We start from the raw sequence: 19,301 nt of genomic DNA, 5'->3' as shown, positions 1-19,301 counted from the left end.
GAAAGGTTAAACATAGTTACCATGTGACTCAGTGATTACACTCTTGCCTATATAACCCCCCACCCTCAAAATTGATATATGTCCACACAAAACTTCTACATGAATCTTATTAGCATAATTATTCATAATAGCTCCAAAGTGGAAACAATGCAAATATCCATTAGTTGATGAGCAAACAAATACAATATTGTGTATACATACAACAGAACTTTGTTCCATCCGAGACAGAAGACTGCTATATCCTATACCAGAGATAAAACTAAAAAACCTTATGCTAAGTGAAAAAGTCAGGCACAAAAGATCACGTATCACATGTTTCCATTTATAGGAAATGACCAGGCTAAGTGGATTAATAGAGACAGTAAGTATATTAGTGTTTTGCCAGGGACTGTAGAAGAAAGTAATGAGAAAGTATCTGCTAATGGGTACCAAATTTCTTTGGGGAGTGATGAATAATTTGGAATTAGATAATGATGATAGCTGTATAACTTTTTGAATTTTCTAAAGACCATTGAATTGTAAACTTTAAAAGAGTGAATTTTATGATATGTAAATTATAGCTTTATTCTTTAACTCTACAATTAATACTTTGACACAAATTACTTTAAAGCACAAATTACAATATAAGTATACCACAAATTACATCCTTCACAACTAGATTTACAATAGAAAGTTTTACATATCAATTTTTAAAAATATGAGCAGTGATGATAGACCAATTATTCCTTTGGGAAAGGGAGGCAGAAGACAGAATGAACATGAGGTATTCTGATAAACACTGGAATTGTTCCGTGTCTTGATCTTGGTTGTGGCTATATGGGTATGTGAATTTGAAAAAATTATTTTTGAGTTGAATACTTAGGATTTTTGCACCATCTATAAGGAAAAGAAAAAAAGATATTTCTGGACACTATTTTCAAATTTTTAAATTCTGCAGGTGCAATGTAGGGCCTGGAATCTGCCATTTAGCAAGAACCTCAGATGATTCCAAAGCAGACTTTTTGACCATTTTGAGAAACCCTGCCTGAGGATCTTGCTAAATTGCCATCTTGATGATAATATTCTTAAGTCATACTCAGACTTTGATCCTGATATTCAGGGTTGGTTTAATTTAGTTTCTTCCTCCCATGGGAATATTGTCTGAAGTCTTCAGTACCTCAGTCCAAGAAAGTGGCTGTTGGCATATGTTGGGAAATTAGATTGCTCCACAAAGAAATAGTTTTTGAGCCAGCTGGAGTTTAGAAGAGGTTTAAATCATACCATTAAGTCATATTATTTGTCTGTGCAGATACCCTTACTAAAAAGAATGACGCTATTAAATTATTGATTTGACAATAGTAAAAACTGAAATCATGGTTCTCCATGATTTGATGCCAAAGCAGTTTTTGTAATAATCACATATTTCAGTTCTGTATTGTGACATGTTGTCATTTTATTTTTGGCACGAATCTATGAAATATCTGAATCAGGTGTTACCATTTCCATTTTGTGGTAAGGAAGTGATACAGATGATTTAAGTGATTTATCCAAAGCAGCAGATCAGTCAGGACCCAAAGTTCTGATGGCAAACAATATGCATTGCTTATATCATATATGTACTAGTTTGCTAGGGATGATGTGAAAAAATACCACAGGCCCACCAACTTTGTTAATTTTCTCACAATTCTACAGTCCAGAAGTCCAAGATAAAAATGCCATCAGTATTAATGAGAAAGACGGGGCAGGGAAGGCAAGTGAGAGAGCACGCTGGTGTCTCTTTCACTTCTTATAGTTCTACCATATTGGGGCCATACCATCGTGATTTCCTTTAACCTTAATTACTCCACTTAAAAATTCTATTTCCAAATGCAGTCACATTGAAGGCTAGGACTTGGATATGTGTATTTAGGGGCATACAATGCAGTTCAAAACAAATTGTAACCCTGGGACACTCATATCACTTTGATGAAATAGTTATTATATGTAGCAAACCTGATTATTTCTTGTAGTCCCTGATTTCAACAAAAATAATTAAAGGCGTCCAAAATAACTACCTCTCCACCCAAGACTTTTCTTCTTTTTCTAGAAAATGTACTTAAAAACAAAGCAAATGATATTTATTGATTTACCAATAACTTTTAAAATGTCACCTGTATTGGGAAAAGGAAATGTTGATTGAAAGGATGTAGCAAACTTGGATGCCAGCACCCAGTTCTGAGATCCATATGTGGTGGTCAGCAGAGGCAGTAACTATTTTTGCAAGGACTTCATTCTCTTAGCATCTATACAATCCACATCAGCTCCCCCAAATCTTTCCTTTATGGATAACTAAATGTGACTATTTATTAGTCCAAATTGTTATGTCAAAATTATTATTTAAAAATAAGCATGAATCAGTCTAGCTTATTTGGATATGCTTTTAGCAAAACCAGTCAGTAGTTTTATTTTTACAATAAATGATACTGCAGAAATAAGAAAACTAAAAAAAAAAAAGCCCACCAAAAAATTAGTATTTAAAGCTACACTTTAATATTACACAGGTCCTTAGAGTATACTATGATCGCCTTCTGGATAATGCAGATAGAAGCTGGCTTATCAACTACATTCAAGAAATTTTGAAAAGCTACATGTATGAAGATTTTCATGAACTTTTTCAAAGTTTGGATTTTGATCAAGATGGAGTGGTGCAAGAAGATGACTTAAGAAGTTTAATGTTTTGTGATTTTCATGATCTCAAGAGGGAAGATACCAACTACCGAGAAATTTCAAATGTGGATCACCTTCGAGTGATAGTGGAATCTCATCTAGAAGAATACAACAATATGAGTAAAAAAACCATGAATCTTGTCTTATTCCGATTTGCCATAGAACACATCAGCAGAATTTCCAGGATCTTGAAGCAGCCTCGAAGCCATGCTCTTCTGGTTGGAGTTGGAGGGAGTGGAAGGCAGTCTGTCACCAGATTAGCTGCCCACATGGCTGATTATTCACTTTTCCAGGTTGAAATCTCCAAGAGCTATGGTAACAATGAGTGGCGTGAAGATTTAAAAGTGATTTTAAGGAAGTGTGCTGAAGGTGACATGCAGGGTGTCTTCCTATTTACGGATACTCAGATTAAAAAAGAGTCATTTCTAGAGGATGTTAATAATCTGCTGAATGCTGGGGAGGTTCCAAATCTCTTTGCATTAGATGAGAAGCAAGAGATATGTGAAAAGATGCGACAGTTGGATCGCCAACGGGATAAAACCAAGCAAACTGATGGAAGCCCCATAGCTCTTTTCAATATGTTTATTGATCGCTGCCGCAACCAACTGCACGTGGTTCTTGCCATGAGTCCTATCGGAGATGCATTTCGAAATCGTCTTAGAAAGTTCCCTGCTCTTGTTAACTGCTGTACCATTGACTGGTTTCAGGTATTACCATGTATATTTTAGATAGAGTTTTAGAAATGTTCACTCTCTATTACCATCATGACTTATTTCATAGACTTCTCCCAAAAATATAGTTTAGCAGAATTTTATGATCAATTATAATGGATTTTACGGAACTAAAATTATAATCATAGAAATCAGCATAATAGAAAAATATTTAAGAATATGCATAGTCACTAATCTCAATATGTTATGGGAAATTTTAGGATAAATTTTTGTATCAGAGTCCTGACAGGAAACAGAGGGCATATTTGAGGAAAGCTAATAAAGGGACTGCACACAGAGATGTGGGCAGGGTTAAGGGTGCCAAGAGGGGATGATGGAGCACATAGGAAGTGGTGGCACAACAGCAGGAAGTTGTTACTATAACTGGGTATAAAAAGGGAGAGGCTTGCCCAGTGACTCGGGAGGCTAAGGCAGGGGGATCCCAAGTTCAAGGCCAGCTTGGGCAATTTAGTGAGACTCTGTCTCAAAATAAGAAGAGCAGGAGATATATAGTTCAGTGGTAGAGCTCTTGAGTTCAATTTTCAGTACCAAAAGTCAATAAAGGCAGAGCAGGGAAGAGTATTACTGGATCTCAGACAGAGCAAGTAAGCTACTGTATCACCTCACACCATCTCAGAAAAGTCAAGCTCAGCCAAAGTCAAAAGGAATAAGGCCAGAGAGACACTTTTGGTAATACATATCTGTATCAGAAAGCACAAAGCTGAGCAGACGGAAGCAGAGAACAGATAATGGGCCTGGGGAATGTCAAAAGGAGACTAACTGGTTCAATATGAAAAATAATTTAATTCTTTCTGGCTTGAACATTGCATCACAATGGATTCCCTGAATGTCTAGTAGGAAATTTGTGGAATATAAAAGGGTTTTAATACATGAGCGTTTATTGCCTTGGAAAATTTACTGGTCTCTATACTTCCATTTCCTGGTAAAATTATATCATACAAAACATATTTATTAAACCTTTGTTTTGAAGTGGGTCTTATTCTAAAAGCTAGAGATGAGGAGGCTAATAATTAACACCTCTGCTTTCCTTTAGTTTATTTGCTATAGATCAATTAGAAAAAAAATCCATCACGCAGGACAGCATATAGGGAGTGAAGGTTTTCTGAATAGGTAACCTTTAAGAGGAAACTTGAAAGACAAAAATACCAGTACCAAGAAGATCTGGGCAGAGAGAGTAAGCTAGCAAAGGCCAGGGGCTAGGTGAAAGGCACGAGAAGAGCAAGAGGCAGTCAGGACGACAGGAGCAGAGTAACAGAGGGAAGTGGCATAATTGAGGTCAGGAAGGTGTAAAAGGCCAAATTAGGCAAAGATTTGAAAGTTTGTTTGGCTTTTGTTTTTCTTTCCTTCCTTCTTTCTTTCAGTGGTACATTATAGATATATACAACAGTGAGATTTATTATGCCATATTCATATATGTACATAACGATTTTGAGATTGATCTAATTACAGATTTAATTCTAAATATGCTGAGTGGAATTCAAAGGGTTGTAAGGCAGTGTAGTATGAGCTGATTTATATTTCGAATACATATTTCTGGCCACTATGAAGGGAATGAAAGCAGCTATAGTAGTACTGGAGTATTCCAGGCAGGTGATGATGGAGAGTTGAGAAGGTGGTGATAGATATAGGAAGAAGGAAAAGGATTTAGAAGCTAATTTAAGATTGATAACTGGAGAACTTGCATAGGGAGTAGATATTGATTTGAGGAAGAGGAAATAAATCCAAGACAACTTCTCATTTTTGGCTCAGGGAACTTGGTAAATGGCAATTAATTGGGGAAGACCGCAACTATGATAGGGGAGAAAGGAATCGTGTTTTTGGATTGTTGACTTTGAAATATCTACGAGCTATCCAAGACTAATTGAAGAGGTAGTTATTCACATGATTCTGTTGTCTCCTGAGAAAAGGATAATAACATTTACCTCAGAGAATTGTTGGGAGTATAAAATAAGATACTGGTAAAATGTGCACAGAAATAGACATTCTGTAAGTTTAGACACTCTCCCTTTCCTTGCTACTACAGTGCTCATGCACATTTTCTTTAATCCCAGAGCAAACTGTAAAGTGTTAATGCTCCATGCACTATCTACTGCTGTTCAGCAGCGAGTTCCTTGTACAAGTGTCTTTCCCACCCCATGCCTCATGCTATTCCTCTCTATCTCCAACATCTATAAATTATAAGGACAACAGTAACAGACTCGTGTTAGTAACCTTGATAAAGTGCTAAAGCATTTACCTTAAATTTAGTCATGGCCTGAAGATGCATTACAGGCAGTTGCCTCACGGTTCTTGGAAGACATTGAAATGTCAGAGGAAATACGAGATGGCTGTATCGACATGTGTAAAAGCTTCCACACCTCTACTGTAAACTTATCAACATCCTTCTATGATGAACTTCAGAGATACAATTATGTGACTCCCACCTCTTACCTCGAATTAATCTCCACCTTCAAGCTGTTGTTAGAAAAGAAAAGAAGGTAAAAATGAAATTTCATATTTCTGAGTAAGCTATGGCGGTTTAAATAATTTGTGTGTACAAATATGACATAGCAATGACATAATAGAGATCTGTTTCTTAGAAGTATACTGTTTTGTTGAATATTCAAATGATTTAATCCTTAAACAATTTGAGAGTAGGAAGCAGATCTTATTCATTTAGTCAGAGGAATTGCCTCACACATTGCAAAACATAACAGCATGTTTGTTGAAAGAATGAAGGTACCCTTCAGGGATAGGGTGAGACTCCAGGATTCTTTGACAATGATATTGAATAGACTTCATTAGAGAATGATTTTTCTTTAATCAGTAATTAGATAATACAAAAACTGTCTTTGGGTTGTGAACAGCTGAGACCCTAGAAACTGCCACTTAGTATACATGACCAGCTTTCCTTCTAATAAACTGTCATTTGAAAACACCAACATAAACATTAAAAAAAAAAACACTTTTGCTATGGGAAGTAGCAAAGTAGGTTTTCAGAAAAGTTTTTCAAAAGTTTCTTTGGTTCTAAAAATTAATACATAGTGCAGCATGTTATAAAATTTAAAAACATTAAGCAAGAAAGAAGTTTAGAAAATCCTGGTTGTCTCTTTTCAGGCCAATTAATGTTCCATGACATTCAAAAACTTATTTGAATGATTTTTTATATCACATTTGTACTTTTGATATATATTCATTTCTCTTAAGTTCTAATTGACAAATCAAACTTTTTAGGTACTTAAATAATTTATAAACCTAGTAAGCTAAATTCATACATATTGTGAGCCTTAAGTTCAATATTTAAGCATTATCTATAAAATTTATGAGACTTTTACCTTAGTATATGAATCTTAATCTATATCTCAGCAGTACAATATTTATTTATGTGGTCAAGGCTTTGATTGTGTACTCATAATATTTAAGGTCATGCTAATTGAAAGCAAGATTGTAATAATGAATTCAAACTGATGGGAAGATGGGATCATAGTTTTCTAGGCATTTTTCAAATATTCCTATTTGACTTTCACATTATACTCTTTCAGTTTTTTCCCTTTCAAGTGTTCTTACAAATTAAAAAAAAAAAAACATTTAAATTCTCCTTTATCCCAACTAGAATTTCTGCCCTATGGAATTCCTCTTCCTTTAGTAGCAAAAACTTTCGGATCTCTTAATGCCAGATAAAACCTAGAAACAATAGTTATCAGGTCACCTGCTGAGAAATCAGTGGGTTAGCGTCACATGAGATGAAGTGCAATAGTGAAGCCGCTTCATGTTGGCAGGAAAAAGAACTTTGCTGTGCTTGCTGCACAGAGCTTCGACTGACAAATAATATAGTATTGAATCTCTAGCCCCTCAGTTCCTGTTAATGTCATAGTTTGTTCCCTCGGGAAGTTCAATGTGTGACAAAAATGTGGCATGCCTTCACTTCTAGTTTTTGTTGTGTTTTGTTTTTCCGTATGACAGTTTGCTCAGTCTGGTTTGTTCAGTCCAGCCCAGGCTGGTTTCCTACCCCAGTATACTTTAGGAAAGGATTTCTAAAATGTGTCACTTTCTACTTTGAAACCTTATGACATGTTTTTTTAAAGGATACAAATTACAAAGAAGAGTTTTCTTTCTAAAGAGAACATATATGAATGCATATAAAAATTTCAAAGAACATTAAAATGTTAAAATTTAAAGCAAAACTAGATATTATTTCTAATTAGTTATTGTTACTTTATAATTGTTTTGTACCAAAAGTGTTGAACTTTATTATTTTATTTGTCCCTTTTGTCTTAATAAAGCATTTTTTTTTTATTTTTGGTACCAGGGATTGAATTTAGGGGCAACTGACCACAGAGCCACATCCTCACCCTATTTGTGTGTGTGTGTGTGTGTGTGTGTGTGTGTGTGTGTGTGTGTGTGTTATTTAAAGACAGGGTCTCATTGAATTGTTTAGTGCCTCACTTTTGCTGAGGCTGGCTTTGAACTCACAGTCCTCCTTCCTCAGCTTCCCAAGCCGCTGGGATTACAGGTGTGAGCCACTGCTCCTGGCTTAATAAAGCATTCTCATTTCAAGATGTGTAATATATCTTGAAAAACATTTTTACCTCTGGCAACATTCAAAATATATTTTGAGCACTGATGTCTATTTAAAATAAATGATTGTAGAAAGATTTTTTTAAGAAACAAGAGTGTTATCCACTTACCAAGGTGATTAATTTTATAGGTATATTATTGGTTTTGACATAGAGACTCCTTGCCTTGTATCCAGTGTGTTTCTTCTTTTAAGTTTGTTATGCATCTAAATACTGTGTAGGTACTAAAACCACAGAAGGGACTAAGACTTACTATCTGCTCTTAATTGTGTACAATTTAGTGTTCTACAGTTCATACTTTTTTAAACAACTTAATATATATGAAAATCTTTCTGACTGCTCCTTTAGTTTGTCATGGAAAAAAAAAAAAAAACACCTGAAAAGTTTTCATCATTGTCAGATACAGATCCTCACAAGCAACCTTGTTTTATTTATTTGTTTTCAGTGAAGTAATGAAAATGAAAAAGAGGTATGAAGTGGGTTTGGAAAAACTGGACTCTGCTGCTGCTCAAGTAGCCACCATGCAATATGAGTTGGAGGCGTTGCAACCGCAATTGAAAGTTGCTAGCAAAGAAGTTGATGACATGATGGTTATTATTGAAAGAGAGTCTGTAGAAGTTGCCAAAACTGAAAAAATAGTGAAAGCTGATGAAATAGTAGCAAATGAGCAAGCCATGGCAGCCAAAGCCATCAAAGACGAGTGTGATGCCGATCTAGCAGGGGCCTTGCCAATATTGGAGTCGGCACTGTCTGCCTTGGACACTCTTACTGCACAGGTGAGTATTTAGCCTTGTGCTTTCTAGGAACCACATGAACACAGCTGAAGAGGGGACCCAGCATGTACCACAACCTATCTTGTCTCTCCGAATTAGTCTTCAAATTCCATGAAACCGAAAACATTTTTCATTTGGAAAAAGTATTCCCTAGTTCACTGCAAAAAAGATACGCATGGGAATGACACTTGGAAAAAGACTGCCAGATGGCATGCCCAACCAACACAAGAGCTCTGCACTACAGCAGCCATAAGATCCACATATATATTTTAAGTCCAATACACACATTTTTCATTTTAGACACAAACATAACTGGGATATGCTTCATAGTAGACAGGATGAAGTATGGTACCAATGTTTGTCCACAGTTTTTTGGTGACACATAAAATAACAATGTCTTTAGTAATGATTTATTTTTAATAGCATGTCTTAGATTTGATTAATTATATTAAAATTAAGTGGTGAAAAGGGAGTATTTCATTTTAGAGAATTAAAGGTAGACTTATTTGGAAATCTTGGTTAAAAGTTGGGAATAGAAAAGTATATTATGCTTTCTTCATATCTTACTCCAAAACAGATTTCATACAGATATTTAAATGTTAACAGTTTTATTATTATAAACACTAGAATAGAAGAAAGCATAGTTCAGATGTTTATAATCTAGGGTTGCCTAGGACCTGGGATTTCCCTAGTATTATAAAAATCAGGAAAAAAAATTCCAAACTAAGTAGACTGTAATATATATTCTCTGAATGCTCCTTTTATATTTTTATAAATAATAAAGTAATAAATTTCAGTGCCTAAAAATCAAGACATTTTGTTTGGTATATATACCATAGACAGAATTTTGGAAACATTGGGGTAAGTATTTGAAACATAGCAAACAAAGGATTAATATGCTTCTATATTTAAAAAAAAACTTAAAAACCAATAAGAAGAAAAAGTAGCTCTAATAATGAATATTATAACGAAGTAATTTACAAAAAAGAAAGTACAATAGATTAGCATATGAAAACATAGCCTATTTCATTTATATTTAAGGAAACACAGATTAAATTAAGATTTATTTTGCCTACCAGAAAGCCTGCCTAGTGCTGGCAAGGGTATGTCCAACAAAACTGGCACCCTTATATACTTTCTGGAGAGCTCTGTGCTGTTGTGTTTCAAAAACTCTAAACATAAAAGGTATAAAATCATTAACATGTCAATTGAAGTAATAAAAATAGAGAAAAAAAATAGCATCTTAATATGTTGCATGCCCTTGCTTTGGAATGCTATGCAGCCATTCAAAATGATGATATAAATGTTTGCTAGCATTAAAGAATGTCATTACAGCCAGTTTTAAACAGTATTTATGTTATATATGCATTAATTCCATTGAGTAAAATGTAGTATTATACACTAGTTTGTAGCATATACTCATAGGAAAAAAATGTGTGTGTGTGTGTGTGTGTGTGTATAATATGAACAAAAGTGTTTATAGTTCTTCATTTTTATAGCAGCATTACAGAAGACCTTCAGAAGTATGATGTGTATAATTCTTCTGTTTTGCTAATGATCACAATAGCTATATCTTATTTTTATAGTTGTTAAGAAGCTATAAAACTCTGTGACATTCAATTCTCTCTTTGTGGGTTTTTTGTTTTGTTGCATTTGTTTCTGTTTTTGTTTGGGGCTCTGGAGATTGAACTCTTGGGTGCTCTACCATCAAACTACATTGTCAGGCCTTTTATTTTTTTTATTATTATGAGTCAGGGTCTTACTAAATTGCTGAGACTGACTTTAAACTTGCCATTCTTCTGTCTCAATCTCCTGAGTAGCTAGGATTACAGGTTTGGGCCATCTCTCCTGATGCTCCTCAGTGTATTTGAAGTAGATTTCATCTGATACATCTGCCAGATAGGGTACCCTCCTATCCTTTTCTTCTGGGACAAACTTGTCAACCCTTTTGACATAGTTCCATAGTTCTGCTTTTTTTTTTTTTATAGAGAGAGAGAGAGAGAGAGAATTTTTTTAATATTTATTTTTGGTTTTCGGTGGACTCGACATCTTTGTTTGTATGTGGTGCTGAGAATAGAACCCGGGCCGCACGCATGCCAGGCGAGCATGCTACCTCTTGAGCCACATCCCCAGCCCAATTGCTACTGCTTTTGTTATAGTTTAGTTGTGATGTCCCCCAAAAGTTCACATGTGAGACAATGCATGAAGGTTCAGAGGAGAAATGACTGGGTTATAGCCTTAACCTAATCAGTGAATTAATCCCTGATGGGATTAGCTGAGTGATATCTGGAGGCAGGTGGAGTGTGGCTAGAGGAAATGGTTAATTGGGGGCATGGCTATGGCGTATATATTTTGTATCTGAAGAGTGGAGTCTCTCTCTCTCTGCTTCCCTCTGCCACACTCTTCTGCCATGATGTTCTGTCTCACTTTGAGCCTTGAGGAATGGAGCTTGCCTTCTATGGATGGAGACCTCTGAAACTGTGAGCCCTCAAATAAACTTTTCTTTGCTCAAATTGTTCTGATCAGGTCTTTTCGTCATAGCAGTGAAAAAGCTGACTAAAACAGCTTCTGTCTAACTAATGAGTTTCTGTATTTTAAGGCTTAGTTTGAAGACATGAATTAATTACAATTAATGTGCAAGGGAACATTATTTTTTAATAATTGCAATGTTGTTACTTCAAGGATATTACAGTGGTAAAATCCATGAAGAGTCCTCCTGCTGGTGTCAAGCTTGTTATGGAAGCTATCTGCATCCTGAAAGGCATCAAAGCTGACAAAATTCCTGACCCAACAGGATCAGGAAAAAAAATTGAGGATTTCTGGGGACCAGCTAAGAGACTTCTTGGAGACATTAGGTTTCTACAGTCACTTCATGAATATGACAAGGACAATATTCCTCCAGCTTATATGAATATCATAAGAAAAAGTTATATTCCAAATCCAGATTTTGTTCCAGAGAAAATTAGAAATGCGTCCACAGCTGCAGAAGGTCTGTGCAAATGGGTCATAGCAATGGATTCATATGATAAGTGAGTACTGATAAAAAGAAACCTAATTGTTTCATTTTCATGTATGGCCATTTTGACAATAGAAAACTTACAAATGTTTATTTGCCATGTTAGAAGTTAAAATGGAGAATCCAAATGTATCTATTTATTCAATTAAAAATAATAATAAAACATATGGTAATATAACTTATTTTGTTTGTTAGAAATCCATATTTTTATCAACAATGGAAAAAACACAGTTGTGAGGAGAGTAGTATTTTATTATTTTTTTTTGCAAATTTCTTTCATATTTGGTTTAAGGCTGGGGTGGTGAAGCTCAGTGGTAGAACACTTGCTTAGCATGTGTGAGCCTCTGGGTTCAAAATCCAGTCCTGAAAGGGGAAAAAAATGGCTTAATATAAGACAGCTGGACTCCCAAATCTTTTGCTTCTTCCAATATGTTGCAATGTGTTGTTTTGATTGAAATATGTAAAGAAAATCCAGCTTCACACAGATGTTTAGTTAGACAAGGGAGAGCCTCATGAATTCTCTGAAGGGACACATGTCTTTAGGATCCCCACAGGTCATGGACCATGTTTTGAAACCCACTGGCATAACATATATTGTTGTGAGATGGGGAAGGTTTTTGATGATTATACGAGAACTATTTATATGATGCACAAAATAAGTAAAAATTGTTTTTCCAATCAACTATTATAGGATGCCTTTCAAATGCATACCCAATTTGAATCTCATATATATATATATATATATATATATATATATATATATATATATATATGAGATTTTTATATATATATAAAATCTATGTTGCACACCATAATATATTATTAATGATAAATTTTGATTTAATTTTTATCACTTATTTATAAAGATAACATGATTGGCTTCACTTACTATACACTGAGAAGAGAATTTAGAGCCAAACTTTTTCCTTTCATTACTATACATGTATTTAAAATACAACTGTTTGGGTTGAGAGTATATTCTATGATTATTTTTTTTTAATTGTTGGTCATTCAAAACATTACATAGTTCTTAATATATCATATTGCACAGTTTGATTCAAGTGGGTTATGAACTCCCATTTTTACCCCGTATACAGATTGCTGTATCACATCAGTTACACTTCCATTGATTTACATATTGCCATTCTAGTGTCTGATGTATTCTGCTGTCTATCCTATTCTCTACTATCCCCCCTTCCCTCCCTTCCCCTCCCCTCCCCATTTCTCTCTCTACCCCTCTACTGTAAATCCTTTCTTCCACTTGTATTATTCTTCTCTTACCCCTAATTTCCTCTTATATGTAATTTTGTAAAACCCTGAGGATCACCTTCTATTTCCATGCGATTACCCTTCTCACTCCCTTTCCCTCCCACCTCTCATCCCTGTTTAATGTTAATCTTCTTCTCAAGCTCTTCGTCCCTACCCTGTCCTTGGTTACTCCCCTTATATCAAAGCAGTCATTTGGCATTTGTTTTTTAAGGATTGGATAGCTTCACTTAGCATAATCTGTTCTAATGCCATCCATTTCCCTCCAAATTCTATGATTTTGTCATTTTTTAATGCAGAGTAATACTCCATTGTGTATAAATGCCACATTTTTTTTTTATCCATTCATCTATTGAAGGGCATCTAGGTTGGTTCCACAATCTTGCTATCGTGAATTGTGCTGCTATGAACATCGATGTAGCAGTGTCCCTGTAGCATGCTCTTATTAGGTCTTTAGGGAATAGACCGAGAAGGGGAATAGCTGGGTCAAATGGTGGTTCCATTCCCAGCTTTCCAAGAAATCTCCATACTGCTTTCCAAATTGGCTGCACCAATTTGCAGTCCCACCAACAATGAACAAGTGTACCCTTTTCCCCGAATCCTCTCCAGCACTTGTTGTTGTTGGACTTCATAATGGCTGCCAATCTTACTGGAGTGAGATGGTATCTTAGGGTGGTTTTGATTTGCATTTCTCTGACTGCTAGCGATGGTGAGCATTTTTTCATGTACTTATTAATTGATTGTATGTCCTCCTCTGAGAAGTGTCTGTTCAGGTCCTTGGCCCATTTGTTCATTGGGTTATTTGTTATCTTATTGTCTAATTTTTTGAGTTCTTTGTATACTCTGGATATTAGGGCTCTATCTGAAGTGTGTGGAGTAAAGATTTGTTCCCAGGATGTAGGCTCCCTGTTTACCTCACTTATTGTTTCTTTTACTGAGAAAAAACTTTTTAGTTTGAGTAAGTCCCATTTGTTGATTCTAGTTGTTAACTCTTGTGCTGTGGGTGTCCTATTGAGGAATTTGGAGCCCGACCCCACAGTATGTAGATCATAGCCAACTTTTTCTTCTATCACACGCCGTGTCTCTGATTTAATATCAAGCTCCTTGATCCATTTTGAGTTAACTTTTGTGCATGGCGAGAGAAAGGGATTCAGTTTCATTTTGATGCAAATGGATTTCCAGTTTTCCCAGCACCATTTGTTGAAGATGCTATCCTTCCTCCATTGCATGCTTTTAGCCCCTTTATCAAATATAAGATAGTTGTAGTTTTATGGATTGGTTACTGTGTCGTCTATTCTGTACCATTGGTCCACCCGCCTGTTTTGGTACCAGTACCATGCTGTTTTTGTTACTATTGCTCTGTAGTATAGTTTGAAGTCTGGTATCGCTATACCGCCTGATTCACACTTCCTGCTTAGCATTGTTTTTGCTATTCTGGGTCTTTTATTATTCCATATGAATTTCATGATTGTTTTATCTATTTCTACAAGAAATGCTGTTGGGATTTTGATTGGCATTGCATTGAACTTATAGAGAACTTTTGGTAATATCGCCATTTTGATGATGTTAGTTCTGCCTATCCATGAACAGGGTATATTTTTCCATCTTCTAAGGTCTTCTTCTATATCTCTCTTTAGGGTTCTGTAGTTTTCATTGTATAAGTCTTTCACCTCTTTTGTTAGGTTGATTCCCAAGTATTTTATTTTTTGGGGGGATATTGTGAATGGAGTAGTTGTCCTCATTTCCGTTTCAGAGGATTTGTCGCTGATATACAGGAATGCATTTGATTTATGCGTGTTGATTTTATATCCTGCCACTTTGCTGAATTCATTTATTAGCTCTAATAGTTTCTTTGTAGATCCTTTTGGGTCTGCTAGGTATAGAATCATGTCATCTGCAAATAGTTATAATTTAAGTTCTTCTTTTCCTATTTTTATGCCTTTAATTTATTTCGTCTGTCTAATTGCTCTGGCCAGTGTTTCGAGGACTGTGTTGAACAGAAGTGGTGAGAGTGGGCATCCCTGTCTTGTACCAGATCTTAGAGGGAATGCCTTCAATTTTTCTCCATTCAGAATGATGCTGGCCTGTGGCTTATCATAGATTGCTTTTACAATGTTGAGGTATGATCCTGTTATCCCTAATTTTTCTAGAGTTTTGAACATAAAGGGTGCTGTACTTTGTCGAATGCTTTTTCTGCATCTATCGAGATGATCATATGGTTCTTATTTTTAAGTCTATTGATGTGGTGAATAACATTTATTGATTTCTGTATATTGAACCAGCCTTGCATCCCAGGGATGAATCCTACTTGATCATGGTGTATAATTTTTTTGATATGTTTTTGAATCCGATTCACCAGAATTTTATTGAGGATTTTTGCATCTAGGTTCATTAGAGATATTGGTCTGTAGTTTTCTTTCTTTGAAGTGTCTTTGTCTGGTTTAGGCATCAGGGTGATGTTGGCCTCGTAGAATGTATTTGGAAGTTCTCCCTCTTTTTCTATTTCCTGAAATAGCTTGAAAAGTATTGGTGTTAGTTCCTCTTTAAAGGTTTTGTAAAACTCTGCTGTATACCCATCCGGTCCTGGGCTTTTCTTAGTTGGTAGTCTTTTGATGGTTTCTTCTATTTCCTCTATTGTTATTGGTCTGTTTAGGTTGTCTATATCCTCCTGACTCAATCTGGGTAGATCATATGACTTAAAAAATTTATCGATGCCTTCACTATCTTCTATTTTATTGGAATATAGGGCTTCAAAATAATTTCTGATTATCTTCTGTATTTCTGAAGTGTCTGTTGTGATATTGCCTTTTTCATCCTGAATGCTAGTAATTTGAGTTCTCTCTCTTCTTCTCTTCGTTAGCATGGCTAAGGGTCTGTCGATTTTATTTATTTTTTCAAAGAACCAACTTTTAGTTTTGTCAATTTTTTCAATTGTTTCTTTTGTTTCGATTTCATTAATTTCAGCTCTGATTTTAATTATTTCTTGCCTTCTACTTCTTTTGCTGTTGTTTTGCTCTTCTTTTTCTAGGATTTTGAGATGAAGTATGAGATCATTTATTTGTTGGTTTTTTCTTTTTTTAAGGAATGAACTCCAAGCAATGAATTTTCCTCTTAGAACTGCTTTCAATGTGTCCCATAGATTCCGATATGTTGTGTCTGTGTTTTCATTTAACTCTAAGAAGTTTTTAATTTCCTCCTTGATGTCTTCTAAAACCCATTGATCATTCAGTAACCTATTGTTCATTCTCCAAGTGATGCATGATTTTTCCTTCCTTCTTTTATCGTTGGTTTTCAGTTTCATTCCATTATGTTCAGATAGGATGCATCGTATTATCTCTATTCCTTTATATTGTCTAAGAGTTGCCCTGTGACATAATATATGATCTATTTTTGAGAAGGATCCATGTGCTGCTGAGAAAAAAAGTGTAACTGCTTGATGTTGGGTGGTATATATATTCTATATATGTCAATTAAGTCTAGGTTGTTAATTGTGTTATTGGGTTCTATAGTTTCCTTATTTAACTTTTGTTTGAAAGATCTGTCCAGTGGTGAGAGAGGTGTGTTGAAGTCTCCCATGATTATTGTATGGTGGTCTATTAGACTCTTGAACTTGAGAAGAGTTTGCTTGACGAACATAGCTGCACCATTGTTTGGGGCATATATATTTATGATTGTTATGTCTTGTTGGTGTATGGTTCCCTTGAGCAGTATGCAGTGTCCCTCTTTATCCCTTTTGATTAACTTTGGCTTGAAATCTATTTTATTTGATATGAGTATGGACACTCCTGCTTGTTTCCGCAGTCCATATGAGTGGTATGATTTTTCCCAACCTTTCACCTTCAGTCTATGTATATCTTTTCCTATCAAATGCGTCTCCTGTAGGCAGCATATTGTTGGGTCATGTTTTGTGATCCATTCAACTAGCCTGTGTCTCTTAATTGGTGAGTTTAAGCCATTAACATTTAGGGTTATTATTGAGATATGGTTTGTTCTTCCAGCCATATTTGTTTATTAATGTTACTAAACCTGATTTGTTTTCCTCTTTGATTACTTTCCCCCCTTTACTGTCCTACCTCCCACTGTTGGTTTTCATTGTTATTTTCCATTTCCTCTTCCTGTAATGTTTTGCCAAGGATTTTTTGAAGAGATGGTTTTCTAGCTGCGAATTCTTTTAACTTTTGTTTATCGTGGAAGGTTTTAATTTCATCTTCCATCCTGAAGCTTAATTTCGCCGGATACACAATTCTTGGTGTATTTCTTTCAGTGTTTGAAATATGTTATTCCAGGATCTTCTAGCTTTCAGAGTCTGTGTTGAGAGATCAGCTGTTATCCTGATTGGTTTACCCCTAAATATAATCTGCTTCCTTTCTCTTGTAGCTTTTAAAATTCTCTCCTTATTCTGTATGTTGGGCATCTTCATTATAATGTGTCTAGGTGTGGATCTCTTATGATTTTGCACATTCGGTATCCTGTAGGCTTCTAGGATTTGGGATTCTGTCTCATTCTTCAAGTCTGGGAAGTTTTCTCGTATTATTTCATTGAATAGATTGTTTATTCCTTTGGTTTGGAGCTCTGTGCCTTCCTGTATCCCAATGACTCTTAAGTTTGGTCTTTTAATGTTATCCCATATTTCTTGGATGTTCTGCTCATGGTTTCTTAGCAGACTTGCTGAGCTGTCTATGTTCTTTTCAAGTTGAAATACTTTGTCTTCATTGTCTGATGTTCTATCTTCTAAGTGATCTACTCTGCTGGTAGTATTCTCAATTGAGTTTTTAAGTTGGTTTATTGCTTCCTGCATTTCTAGGATTTCTATTTGTTTGTTTTTTATTACCTCTATCTCCCTGTGTAATTGATCTTTTACTTCCTGGATTTGTTTATGTAGTTCCTTGTCAAAGTGATCTTTCATTGTCTGATTTTGCTGTCTCATGTCTTCCTTGAGACTCCAGATCATCTGAAGCATGTATATCCTGAACTCTTTATCTGACATTCCATCTGTTGCATCTATTACCTCTTCTAAAGTTGAGTTGACCTGCATTGCTTGTGGTCCTTTCTTTCCTTGTCTTTTCATACTGCTCGCGTTTCTTTCTGCTTGGTGAAACTGTTGTGTTTTTGAAATTTTCCCCCTATTTATTTATATTGCTCTTGTATAGTTGGAAAATCTCCCTTGCAGGGCGGGTAGTGGCTGTGCTCCTCCTCTAATTAGGGTGATCTGTCTACCACTCTGGTCAGTCGCAGGTCTGCCCACCCTGCGGGCGCGGGTGGCGGCTCTGCTCTGCCGGCACTCCAATTGTGGTGACGTAACTACCACGCCCTCGGTCGTTGGTCCTGATCCGGATGTGGGCGGTGGCTCTGCTCGGCCCCTACTCCAATTGGTGTGACGTGTCTACCACGCTGGCAGGCCTCTAGGCCTGTTCCGCCAGTGGGTTGCAGGTCTGCCTACCTTGCGGGCTCGGGCAGCAGTTCTGCTCAGCCCCCACTCCCAATGGGGGTACCTGACTGCCTCTCCAACGGGTCGCTGGGCGCTGGGCCTTTTCCGGACACGGGCGGCGGCTCTGCTCCACCCCCGCTCCAACCAGTGTGACGTGACTGCCTTGGTGCTACATGTCCACCATGCTGGCAGGCTACCAGGCCTGTCCTGCCAGTGGGACGCAGGTCTGCCTACCTTGCAGGCTCAGACGGCGGCTCTGCACAGCCCCTACTCCAAATGGGGTGACTTGGCTACCACGCCATCGGTTCGCTGGTCCTGTTCTAGGCGTGGGCGGCTACTCTCTTCGGCCCTAGCTGCAGTTGGGGTGTCGTGATACCATGCCGGTGGGTCACTTGGCCTGCTCTGGGCGCAGGCGGCAGCTCCACTCTGCCCTCCTGGCCCCCACAGCACCTAGCAGTACCCAGACCGAGAAGCAGTCACCGCAGGTTCCCCAACCCTGGGCCAAAGCAGCTTCGGGAGCCAGAACCCGGCCTCTTCGATCCCGGCTCACGCTCCGCTAGGAGCAGGCTCCAAGGAGCGACCCCCGCGGGTTCCCCTGCCCCAGGCCAAAGCAACTCCGGGAGCCAGAGCCCGGCCGCTCCAAGCTCTCCGAGCTCGGCGCACGCTCAGCTGGGAGCAGGCTCAAAGACGCAGTCCCCGCGGGCTTCCCAGCCCCGGGCCAAAACTGTTCCGGGAGTCAGAACCCAGCTGCCCCGAGCTCAGCGCACGCTCCACTTGGAGCTGGCCTCAACACGCAGTCTCCGCAGGTTCCCCAGCCCTGGGCCAAAGCAGCCCCCGGAACCAGAT

The 19,301-nt window shown here is 37.1% G+C and overlaps 1 protein-coding gene across 1 annotated transcript in view; it reads left to right on the top strand.

The window, feature by feature from the left end:
- DNAH7 (dynein axonemal heavy chain 7) overlaps window positions 1-19,301 on the top strand; it is a gene marked incomplete at both ends in the record, with an annotated part of 288,918 nt that overhangs the window by 164,413 nt on the left and 105,204 nt on the right. The window contains 4 exons of the mRNA XM_081261736.1: window positions 2,520-3,392; window positions 5,664-5,893; window positions 8,418-8,748; window positions 11,428-11,774. Coding sequence (XP_081117862.1) covers window positions 2,520-3,392; window positions 5,664-5,893; window positions 8,418-8,748; window positions 11,428-11,774 — 1,781 coding nt within the window. The remainder of the gene's footprint in view (window positions 1-2,519; window positions 3,393-5,663; window positions 5,894-8,417; window positions 8,749-11,427; window positions 11,775-19,301) is intronic.

The sequence above is a fragment of the Spermophilus citellus genome (genome assembly GCF_964194105.1).
Source record: "Spermophilus citellus genome assembly, chromosome: 11".
NCBI lineage: Eukaryota > Metazoa > Chordata > Mammalia > Rodentia > Sciuridae > Spermophilus > Spermophilus citellus.
This window is presented reverse-complemented; position numbering and strand designations above follow the sequence as displayed.